Here is a 12,812-nt window from a genome sequence, read left to right as displayed (position 1 = left end):
GTATTTTTTTAACTTGAAGTAAAAATTTAATTAAGACGAATGGCGCGTTTCTTTATTTTTAAAATTACATTTTATAACGAATCGAATACAAAAAAAGGAGCAGTGAAAATTCTATCTAAACTCTTCATTGTATAACTTGATTGATTTCTGTTATTGTGTTCATTTTACTTTTTTTATTGCTCTCATTATTATTATCAATATGTTTAACGTGATTCAATAAAAGCAAAAACAAAATCGATAGAATTAAATTATTTTTATTTTATGTAGTTAATGTTTAGTTCAAAATCTTTGGCGCGTAAAAGGAAATCATAACAATTTTCCATGTAAATATCGAGGACATATCTGCTCTTAAAAGCTTCTAAAATTATATGAAAAGTTCGCAGAGAGAGAGAGAGAAGAAAGTCGCTTTTACAAATATTCTAAATATTTTCAAACTGGATGAGTATTGAAGATGAAAAACATTGCAATCTCAATTCTGTAAAGAATGCAAAAGTTTCCGAAGCCATTCTGCCATTATATGGTGCAGGCATTGTAAATGGGATGTACTGATGCTTATACTGAATTGTTTAAACGGCTTTTTTTTAAAGCTATTTTTCTCGATTCTTTTTCAACACCGTCGTGTATTCGATTGCTTTAAAACTTTAGCAGGAGTCCCAAATAAGATTCTGTACTAATCCGCGCAATTTTTGGACAAATAAAAAAAAGGTCGTATGGCGATTGATCAGTTACGATCATTCACCAATTATACTTAAAATAAAGTTCTACTCCACTGGGCAATGAACCCGACAATGCCGACTTGCTAGTCGCTCTTCTTAACTATTTACTTACGCAATGGCCAAGCAAGCATATGTTAAACCATGTTTTCCTGCTTTTTTTTCTTTCGCAATAGGATAAAACGTTATAGCCATCAGCAAAGTTATATTTACTGTGTGAAAATGCTTGAAACACCCTGAAAGAAGCTTCGGGGTTCCCATAATATGTAAATATTCTTGCACAGAATGCAACTGTGTATGCCCCTTTGCACGTGTGTCCATCTCTCCGTCTTTTCTTCGGTCCATCTGTCCATCTGTCCGTCTGTCCGTCTGCCAATCGTATAAAGTCTGTGGAAAATAATTTCCTGGTCGCAAAAACGAGCTTATCGGCTTTAAATTTGGCAGAAATATTGGAAGTTCCTGCACGCAGGTTGATATTGAGAAATGAACCGAACCTTGCAAGGAGCAAGCGAGTATTGCTTGTTGGATTTTTACTAGCTCGTTACGCGTAAATTACAATAGATATGAAAATCGATGAAATCCCCCACCTTCCGCAATAATATGAAAAGTTTAGTTTTTCAATTTATTTCAATATTTGCAAGATCGTGGTTGTAAAGACAAATTAAAGCGAATATACACCGCTTGTTGTTTTGTTCGCTACTGCCGCGTCATGGCTTTTACAGATTCCCCGATTTGTATGTTATAGAGAATTAAATTCTACAATTGTGTTTGTAGAAACCTATGATTTCTTTATAAAGTGCGGCACTTACGTGAAATTTGATTTTCGCTTTAATATTATCTGTTTAAATATTTTTTTATAGAGCGTCTAATTGCGCATAGATATCTATTATCTATTATTTCTGTATTGATTTTCTACTGATAGGTTTTTGGAAATAGCGAGTCATGTTAAGGGAATGTAACTGCTTCCATCGAGAGAAGCAGAAGGAAGTGTTTTATCTGTTAGGCGATCTTTGAATATACGCTTGTATATATATTTCCTAATCATTTTTATAACTTAGTCATGACACTCTACCATACAGAACTTGCCGGTTCCGAACTTAACGTTCGATTTAGAGGGGCACTCTGTTGCTTTGCAAGCCGTCTCCTTAACTATGAAACAAATGAGGTCTGAGAAATGTTTCGAGCGGATTGGTTGGAATTAGTTAACTTTGAAACACCCATGGACTCGATTGCTATTTATTTTCCGGCTCGTGGTCATAAAACCAGAATTCATTGCTAGTTGCGGTCATTTGTATATCTTTTGAAGCACCAACATTGTATTTCAATTGGTACGAGCATCATCTTGAAATTCTATCAAATTGGTGGGATTCCAATGAGGAATATCTTTTGCATGAGCAAATGATCATAAAATATTTTATATATACTGGTGGAACTAATGCATAAGTTTGCCTCAATCTCAAGGTACGGTATATCTCGACCTTGCATTATTGATTGTTGCACAACGTCAATATCTGACTTTAAAGGGCCAGCACGACCGATGATTACCGATCGGCCGCAATTAAACTCATTACATAAGCATTTAACAAGTTTTTTATTGTCTAAATTGGAAGTAAGCACTATCGTCTTGATAATCCATGTCGAAAGTGGTAAAAGCTTAATCAATAAAATTGCAATTGTCAGCAAATTACAACAAACTTCAAACAGGCGACTTATCTAATCTCTCCCTTAAAGGAGGTACTTATCTATTCAGTCAACATGTTCGAAAATTTTAATATAAATTCGCAAAAAAATTCGCGTGATTGACTAGTTTTTGCAGTGATGGCGGGAAAAGAAATATAATCGCATTGAATATAAGAAAAGCAATAAAAGAAAAAAAGACTTAATTGAAACAACAAATTAAACTGAAGTGTAAGTGCGACAAGCAATGGGAGTCATTGTGATTTGTGGTATTAGGAGTTTTAATATTTATTACAATTAATGAAGAAACGTTTGTGAAAATATATGATTTCTAGGACATGTATTCTACGACATATCTCAAATACTCATCATATAAATGCTAAGAATATAGCAAAGCTGCACAAGCAAAATTGTTCTCTCTTAAGTGCTAAGTAAAGAGTGCAAACTTGTATATTTTAATTTCAGAGAAAGCGTTTGATGAAGTCGAGAGTGCAGGATAGATATATTTCATTTTTGTTTGATCATTGGGAATAATAGAAAATAAAGAGAAAAATTAATCCTACAAGCTTAAGCATAAGCATATATTGCTTCTTCTTTAAACGGCGAATATTCTTTTTTTTTCATTATCATTTTTCAAATTTCTTTAATTTTTCGTTGTTCAAATTATAAAGTCAAACAAACCCTTTATGTCTGTGTACCACAATTAGTAGTTTAATGCCTATAAATGAAACGTAAGCTTTTGTGTTTTCGAGTGAAATCATTTAACAAAATCAATGGAAGAGAGGATCGCACATTCAAGTGTTCTAAAGTCTACTCTCATTCTTTTCGAGGAATTCTTCCTGTGCCTATGTAAACGTCAGATCAGATTTTTTGTTTAATCATAATCGTAAGTTCCATAATTATATGACACGTGTATCCACTGATGATCAATGTCAAGAAGGAAAGGTACAAATATTTATTTGAAAGCTTAAAAAAAAAAAAAGAATAAGAGTTTCTAGCATAGTAATAAAAATAATTTCTTTTTAATTATTGTAAATTAAAATTTTATTAAATAAAAACTTGTCAAAATATTGTCTCCCACAGGAATCGATGTATGCCCTCAAATACAAATGAAATAAAAGAAAAATGGAAGAAGTGCCTCATGCCCTACAAAGTAACGCTCCCATAATTGGCGAACCCAAGTCAAATAAAAAGCAAGGAAATGAAGAGATTTTGAAAGCAATGAAAAGATTGGAAGATAAAAATCAACAATTAGAAAAACTTTGCGCAGGAAAAAGTGAATTAAGTGAAGTGACGCAACTTGCTTTAGATTATGTAAGACTCCTATGTAAGGACTTACACGATAAGTGTGCACAAGTGACAGGATCAGAAGAATTGAAACAAAAACGTTTTTTACCAGGAAAGTTATTGCAAGAGAAAGAAAGCCAACTGAAGAGAGTTCTTGCAGAAAAGATGGCAGAGAGAAAAAAAACTTTAGAAGAAAAACAATACGAAAGAAATCCCGATAGTTATTTGAAGCAAACACTTCAATCTCAATCAGAAAATGCTTTCAAATTAAGTCAACAGCTTAGTAAACTCAACAAAGGTGGTGATGAGGTGTGGAATGTAATGATGACACTTGAAAAAACAAACCAAAGTTTACGATTACAGAAGAGCTTAATGGAAGAAAAGCTTAATGAATTAACTAAAATAAGGGCAGAAGAAACGGGTTTTCTAAAGGCATTTCAAAATGAAAATGAAAACTTAAAACATATTATACAGCAATTGCAGAATCAACAACAAAAACAACAAAGTACTTCAGACGATGAGCTTAATCGATTAAAAGCAAAATATTTTGATGAGAAACAAACCACAGAAAACGAAAGGAAATGTCTTCAACAAGCGAAAGACTCTATAGAAGAAGAATTGAGGCAAGCAATTGAAGCGAAGAATTTGACCGAAAACAAACTAAGTGAACTGAGGGAAAAATATGACTCACTTAAGGAGACATGCAATCAAATTGAAGGACTCATTAGTGAAAAAGAAAAATTAGAAGATAATGTGACCCGTTTACAAGTTTTACAGGAAGAAAAGGAGGAGTTAGTAACAATACTTTTGAATGAGAAAAAAAATTTAGAAAAGCAGAAAGAGGCAGTAGAGAAAGACAAAAAAGCATTAAAAAGTAATCTTTACGATTTACAATCAGAAATCAAAAAACTCGATGACGACTTGCAAAGCCGTGAAAAAAGAATTTCTAAATTAGAAGAAGACTTGGAAAAAGTTTCTAAAATGAAAGAAGATTTAAAAAAGGAACGAGATTCTCTTGAAAAGATGAAACAGGAATTAGAGCAGAACCTTTATGAAATAACTGAAAAAAATAATAAATTAGAAAAAATGAGCGCAAAACTTTCTAAAGAGAAAAAGGATTCTGAAAGCCAACGAGATTCTTATGAAAAAAAACTTCATAACATCACTGAGGAAAACCGTAAACTTAAAGAAAAATGCGAAAAGCTGTGTCAAGCTATAGCAACGCAAGATATGTGTAAGTTGATAGAGCGTTTACAATCGGAGAATAAAGCGCAGAATCAAAAAATAGAAGAATTAGAGGACAAAACGAACTCTATGCAGCCGTAAAAGTCTAAATCGGAAGATCAATTAGACAATTTAAGAGGAAATGGTGAAGAGAACCACTCAAGACAGAACACCACAAAGACAGAACAGCAGTAGAATAGGCAAGAACTAAAAGATCCAACACCAAGACGAAGAAATCGGTGACGACAACGAAATAGACGATGAGCAGTTGCAATGATCATAAGACATTGAAGTTGAAAAAAAAAAAAAAAATTAGAAAGCGTGGATGAGCACAAAAGGAAAGGGGATCGTATGGAAAAAGGACTTTTGCTTGATAAGCGAAATTGATTGCATTCTTGAGAACCATGCACCCAACGCACCAGCCCAACATAACAAAAAAGTAATGTGCATATTTGCTGCATTTCCCTATTAGTTTAAGGGTATTTAGTCCATTATCGTTTAGGTTTATTCAGGCAATTCGCCATGAATCAGTAAAGTTGAATCTGCTTAGGTTAGGCTCATTAGGATAATTAATATTTTTAATTTTCCCTACATTGTTTTTTTGTGAGAGTTTTGTGGAAATTCAAATTCATTATCATGCCGAGGCTACGAAGAAAACATTCTGATCTTCTTTCTAATTTTCCAGTCTCCTAGAATCCGTAGGAAAACTGAATTGAACACTTCACTTTGCGTAGGGTTTACGAAGCACGTCTGCCTGCACAACATATGAGCATAAAAAATGAGATTAAATATTAAATAAAATAAAGTTTTAAATCAAGGTCGCATGAAGAGTCACATTTGAAGCCCGATTAACGTTGAGGTTTGCATATTAAATGTACGAAAACGTGTTTTTCAATTTTATTTTCTTCCTATTGCTTCGAGTTTAATGAAAATTAATTAGCAAAGGAGAATCTATTTTAAATAAATGTCAGGAATAAAGGCAACATATATTAATTATTATATAAATAATAAAATAATATAAAATATTTTTTATACGAATGGTAAGATGGAATTATGGGACCATCAAATAAATTTTGTATTATTTTTTTTGGAATTTGTAATAAATGCTAAATTGTGAAAGACATCAACATGAATTTTTCTTTACTGTCAGACATTGGTTCACCACTCTTCGCACAGGAAATATTAAGTTTATACGGGCGTATGTCCCATCCAGGAGGGCTTGACATACACCCCCATTTTTCGTATCGAATCATTTTTTTAATCGATCTAAGCTTATCTATCCGTTTGTCCATCTGATGTCTGTCCATGTACTTACGTGCTTAACCCACAGATCGTAATCTTTGCGATATTTTGATGAAATTTGGTATATTGATGTGTTTGGGCAAAGGAGGCGGGGATCGGTCTTCTTCTTCGACCAATCCTTAAATAACGCCATACTTTAAAAAGTCGATGTGTGCGGTTGGGGCAATTTTTGAACGTCGTTTCATATAACCGTTCCTCCAAAAACTGAATCTTTACACGATAAAAAGTATAATTTTCAATATTTCATCTTGACAAGTGATTCGTAATAGTAAATTGATCGCATAAGGTCTGTTTTTTGATGCTAACATTCATGAAAATCAATTCCTGAAAAATGATTTTGTTCTCAATGGGAGGGTAAATGTTAATATGTTAATTGAATTGGTCGCCCTTGAAAAAAGCTTTCATTGAAATTTGCAACGAGGATGAGGTCCCTTACCGACACTAAAGAGAAAGTCAATGCAACTCAAAAGCGATAAGCATGTTCTTTTTGTTTCATAAAAGGCATTTTCCAAGGTCGCACCATTTTTTTTCACTCATTGTGATATTCACTGTCGACTGCTTTGACATATGATTTCACTATTCAGTCTGAACAACATGTGCAACTCATTTGTATTTTTAATCAAGTTTTTATCAAGAATAGAAACTGAAAATAGGTGGAACGCCGACTACACTTCATGACATTGATGAGAAAAATTGGTGATTAGGCTAATGAGAGTTGGCATTTCGGACGCAAAAGGGTTAAATTTGCATGTGGGAAATCTAATGTTTACCTAGGAACTGATCTCAAACACCATATGCTTTTAGTGTTTCCCTAGTGATGAACGGAACCATTTGGATTAAAAGATCGTTTTCTTCACTATTGGCTCAATTTGCTAGAAATGCCATAACTTTCTGCGTTGCTCTACACCATGTACAGGAAACGCAAAATGGAAATGGTTGGCTATTCTATAATGGCGTAATACATAGCACCTTGTTTTTTTTTTCTTAAAACATGCACCAATCCTGCTGACTACTTCTGCGGGGATTTTGGGAATGATATATTTTCGTTTTGTATTTACCTAGAAGCGCTGCATATGGTGTATATGCAGTTTGTGGTTTGTGGAAACGGGCTTAATTTCTGTAGACCTTCCTGTCGATTTATTGTAACTTAGCTTTGCATGCAATTATTGTTATCGTTGCCGCGAAATTATTGTATTTCTCTTAGTCCGTTTATGTATGTGTAGTTTATTCTTTATGTTTATGAGTAAAAATAAACTTCCAAGATAAAGAACCCTTTAAGTGCGATTAGGAGCGATTGGCTTTGAAGCGTATTTCTAATACCCAGCACTTCAAGCAAATATTTACACATTATTAACAAAGTGTTTTGTAAATTCAATCGAACAACTACAAAAACATTAGTGCTATAAAATTCGGAAATATATGTATATTTCGTGAAATATTAGCACATTTCGCTTGAAAGGTGGTACTATCCAGAAATCGTGTGTGTCTATTAAAAGGCTTGCCATAAAGGTGCCAGACTAGGGTTCACTCTGTGATGTGATATATGTCTGCATATATGTTTATCTTTATTTATGTAGACATGAGTGTGAATATTGGCATATAGCGCTAGAGAAATCCAGCTGTCGGACAGCAGTGGAGAAGCAATTAAAATGGTGAGACTCATTCGACATTTTTTCTTAATCTGTAATAAGTGAACTTGTTGGTGTGCTTTTGTGGGTAACCAGATGATATTTGTTGGGAGATATAAAATCTAACCCACAATCTAACCGTTTTTTTAAGCATTTTCAACGACTGTTTGAATTCGTTTTGTAACTACCTCGAACTTTACAATTTTTTCATGCCACGAAATAGTTGATCTTGTTTAATATGTACCTCAACTTTGGAGCTTGGAGGTCTTGATTATTTGCGGTCACGTGGAAAACGACGTAAATTCCAACGTAAAGAGATTCGATAATTTTTCGTAAACTTTAGGTTCACCAGATGTTTCGGATAACAAAATAATTACTTTTCTGAACCCAAAAAAAAAGAAAAGCATAGTGCTGAGAGTGTAGGGAATCGAAACCTCACTGACCATTACATTTAAAGACTGAGACTGAAACGGAGGTTTTAGGAAAACGCTTACATTTATGATTGACTTCGTTATTTCGTATGAATTGAAAATTGAAAAAAATGTTATCTTAGAAGTAACAATGTATTGTTGAATTGCGATAAATTTTTTAAAATATTGTAATAAATTGTAAAAATAATTTTTATGTCACTGATTAGTTTTTTTTGCTTAATGGGCCTCAAATGTTACTTTAATTGTAAAGTAGTGATACGAGAATAAATCCTAGGCTTTAACTGGTGTTCAAATAGCCAATAATAAATCAATAGTTTTGATTTAGATTTTCCCGTTAGTTTCATATCCATTCAAAAAATGTTGTTTAGGCTAATGAGAGGTGTCATTTCCGACGCAAAAGATTTGAACTTGCGTGTGAGAAATCTAATGTTTACCTAAGAAGTGAAATCGAACACTAAATGCTTTTGGCGTTTCCCTAGTGATGAGGGGAACCATTTGGATCACAAGATCGTTTTCTTCCCTTTTGGCTCAATTTGGTAGAAAGGCCACAACATTTTTGCGTTGCTCTATGCCAAATACAAGAAACTCAATCAAATCGGCAAAACAACTCGCAGTCTATTCTACAGAGGCGTAATAAATCGCACATATTTTTATTTTTTTATTTTCTTGAAACATGCGCCAATCATGCTCACTACTTCTGCGCGGATTTTGGCATGAAATTTCTTCGTTTTTTGTGACTTACAAACATTGCACATAGAGTGTATTTTAGAAAACCGAATGATTGAAAACGAGTTTCGTTTCTGTAGATCTTACTTTCCATTATTTATAAATTTTTATATAATATTTTCCAAATTCAGTCGAACAACTAAAAAAGCGTTGGTTCCATAAAATTCGGAAATATATTTGTATTATATATGGTCGGAATGTCGCGCATTTCGTTTGACCACTGATCCTATCCAGAAAATGTATGTGTCTGCTAAAATATTAGTCGTAAAGGTGCCAGATTGGGGATTTAATCAGTGATCTGATATATATATATATGCATATATATTTATCTTTATTTATATAGACAGGAGTGTGAATATTGATAAATAGCGCTTAAGAAATCCAGCTTAAGGGTAGGGGATGATATTTAGTCAACTGCAATCTTCTATAAATCGTTCATAGGCGAACTCCCTGTCATGCCTTTGTGGATGTCGCAATCAGACGATTATTGTTGAGGACTGTTCGGAGCTTAGTCGTCACGTATTTTTGTTGTCATGTGGTAAACGAAATATTCGAACGTATAGCGGTTCGATAGTTTCTCGTAAATTTAAGGTTCAACAGAAGTTTACGGTTTCAAAATAATTACTTTGGTGTACCAAAATATATGTAAGCAAAGTGCTGAGTGTAGGGTATTCGAACATTAAACCTCACTGAATATTACATTTAAAGTCCGTTAATAAACTCGGAAGCCTTGTAAAAACTGGCTACGGTTTATTGATTGATTTTACAATTTCTCATGAATTGAAAATAGAAAAAATATTGCTATCTCAGAAAAAACAATGTACCATCTCTCTCGACCTGTCTACCCATACTTTTTGCGTACATTTGCACACCAGCAATGCTCCGTGCTTTTACAAAATCCGATCTAAATATTTCGGCCTTGGTTTAGAAATCCATCAAGCATTATATCATTAGAATCAAACTCTCATTGCCTTTTAATTATAGTAGTATATAGGGTATTGGAAATTGAATGCTTACTTCGAAGCGTGTTAATCACGTTCGCAGAACTATTCTAATATATAAAGATAGCGATTAGAAGAAAAAAATTGATCTTATCTGCGGCACAAAATTTACTACAATTTAGGTAATTAAAAAAATGTAATAAATTGATCAAAAAGTTCGAAAAATTAATTAGTATTTTTTGCCTTCGAGACATTATAAAGTGCGCCCAATATAGAGATTATGCTTGATAGACAATATTATACAAAGAATCAAACTTTTTAATAAAATTCATTTCTCACGACCATTGCAATCGATACGTAATAAAGAATAAATTTCTGTTTTATAAAATTTTGAGGTAAGCGGTAATAATGTCTAAGAATTTCTAAAAAAAAAAAATCATAAAATTAAACCATGAAAGAAAGAAAAAGAAACAGAAATGCAGCTCACATATTAAGCAGACATTGAAGTTTATTTTGTATTCACAATATAAGGCGAAAAATCTAAAGAAAGTGAACTTTCCGATTTTACAAACCATGTGGAATTATGGATGAGAGATAGTGTAGTGTATATTATGGAATTTTTGTCAATTTCCTAAAAATGATTAAATTTACGAAAAAAAACGCTCTAAAGTCCTGTATGTAACGTATGATCCATAACTTTTGCAAGAACTTCACGTCGAACGAACAAAGTAATTTTTGCGTACATCCACGAAGGAATGAATATGAATGGACGTACCGTTCAAATGGTGCACAAGCTATCGATTGAAAAGAATGGTAATTATAAGAAAAAATGGTGCTTGAAAAGTTACAGTCCAGTTCAATATATCTCGAGCCGATTTACTAATGGTATTGTACCCTGGTTTTAGCGCTCACTAACGTTACTACGTTATTACGTTTGCAGCAAATGATATTACTTCCCGTTTATTCCATCAAATCACAGCACAATGTTCGAGCTATGACTCTTCTACTTTGCTATAATGTAATGTGTGACAGCATCGTGTCCTTTGAACTGTCGTAGCATATCCACCGCGAAACTGGGCCTTTTTTGGAATTAAACAAAAAAAAGCGCTCCCCAAAATGACGTAAAAAACGTGACGTAATTTGATGTGTTCTTTCATCGAGAGAGATCATATATCATGTAGTGAGGCGTAAACTCCATACCTGTGCGAAGATATGGAATAGTGAGCTCAGTTTATTGTTTCGAGTAAAGTCCCACTTTCGTTCCCTCGTGAAAATTAGGAAAAGATTAATTACGCATTCCTCACCAGGGTCATGATGACCGAATTTTCTATAACGACCATCTTTATAGTAAAAATCCGAAGAAAATGAAACTTCGATACTCTATAATATTGCATGAGCGTGAACCATTTTTTTTTTTTGCACAGGCACATGGTAAGATCTCCCATAGCATATATGTGAAATTTTCTATCCTTATATTTTGCGCAATTTATGGGTAGTGCGCAGAATCTTTCCCTCTTTTAAAAACAAAGGTGTTGTCAACTTTTGTTGCGCTGTAGGCCAGTCCTTTCACTGTGTTTGTCAAATTCAAGGCCGGTATTTTCATTTTCACGGCTAGGAAGACATTTAGCAGACAACTTATATAGGCAGAAAGTCGGAAAGACAAACAGATCGATTCAAAATTTTATACTTATCAGGTCGATGAAGTTTCCTCCTGGGTGTCTCAAATATTTTGACAATATTAATAGAAAGTGATCATAATATTTCAAGGACTTTTTCAATACAAGCCAGCTGTAGGTATTGCTGTAGTCATTAGCGTTCTATAAACTTTTCTGTTAACCTTTTTTTTTAATTTAAAATTTATTTAAATATGTTTCGCAGAGAGAGACCAAACTGCTGGTACAGCACAACAATACAAAGTCTGGAAACCAGCGAGTAAAAGCATCAGCAAGATATTGAAAATTGATCACTATGGATCCTGCAAATATACCAGAGAGCGGGGAGAGTAAAATCAACGAGGCACGAAGTGAAGATATTAATGATGAAATAATTGTTGAAGAACTTAAGAATTATTGCGTAGATCGATCGCGTTCGGCAGAAGATATAGAAATATTTCTTGATAATTATGAAAAATCACCAAACGAACAGCAATGTCTACAACAAGAGCACAAACAATTGGCTATTCCCACAGATCAGTGTCTATCTAGCGATCATGACCTCGCTGCCGGATATGAAACTTTGCTAGGCGTAACCAATCATGTGGAAACTTTAATAGAAGAAATTCAAGAGCAGGCAATGAAAAATAAGCATCTAAACGATCTGCAAAGAAGATATGAGGATTTATTTAATCAAAAGATTGCCTTACATGTGGAAAGAGATATTAAATGTAATGAAGAACAAAATCTTAAAACAAATACTGCGAACGATGAAGTTGGAAATTTTCAGGCTTATCCAAAAAAAAATGTTGAAAAAATAGAAGAGAATGATGATAAGTGTTTAAAACCAGGGGAAACTGGGTTCGAAGAACAACGCAACCTATTAAAAGTACAGGTTGAAGAAGAAGTAAAACATAAAATACTCGAGTTGGATGAAAACCATTGTGAATTAGAATCGAAATATAATGAAGAGAAGAAAATTTTGGAACAAGAAAGTACAAAACAATTCAGTGACATATCATTTAGTGAAGATGATGAGAATTTGTATTCACAGAGAAGCGAGCTTAGGCGTCAACTTAACGAAGAAGGCAACCAAGAATTTGAAGAGAGCAACTTATTTAAAGTATTCTGCTTAGTGGCGCAGGAACGAGATGAATTAAAACAGAAACTTTCTGATTCAAGTACAGAAAATGATTTAATGACACAAGATCTAGAAAAAAAATTAAGTGAG

At 33.4% G+C, this 12,812-nt stretch overlaps 2 protein-coding genes across 4 annotated transcripts in view; both read left to right on the top strand.

Moving 5' to 3' along the window:
* The window catches only part of LOC119632861 (trichohyalin-like), a 36,799-nt gene extending 30,958 nt beyond the window's left edge, over nucleotides 1-5,841 (top strand). Inside the window, exon 9 of the mRNA XM_038026000.1 lies at nucleotides 3,507-5,841. Within this exon, the coding sequence (XP_037881928.1) occupies nucleotides 3,507-5,003 (1,497 nt within the window). The 3' untranslated portion in view covers nucleotides 5,004-5,841. The remainder of the gene's footprint in view (nucleotides 1-3,506) is intronic.
* A 1,881-nt stretch (nucleotides 5,842-7,722) lies between these two features.
* The window catches only part of LOC119634082 (golgin subfamily A member 6-like protein 1), an 8,787-nt gene continuing 3,697 nt past the window's right edge, over nucleotides 7,723-12,812 (top strand). The window contains exons 1-2 of one of the 3 annotated variants that reach the window (XM_038028017.1): nucleotides 7,723-7,855; nucleotides 11,808-12,803. In XM_038028017.1, coding sequence (XP_037883945.1) covers nucleotides 11,898-12,803 — 906 coding nt within the window. In that variant the 5' untranslated portion in view covers nucleotides 7,723-7,855; nucleotides 11,808-11,897. The other 2 variants (XM_038028016.1, XM_038028018.1) reach the window with 2 other exon arrangements.

The sequence above is a fragment of the Glossina fuscipes genome, unplaced genomic scaffold (genome assembly GCF_014805625.2).
Source record: "Glossina fuscipes isolate IAEA_lab_2018 unplaced genomic scaffold, Yale_Gfus_2 2, whole genome shotgun sequence".
NCBI lineage: Eukaryota > Metazoa > Arthropoda > Insecta > Diptera > Glossinidae > Glossina > Glossina fuscipes.
The sequence above is the reverse complement of the archived record's forward strand: the minus strand, read 5'-3'. Positions and strand labels throughout refer to the sequence as shown.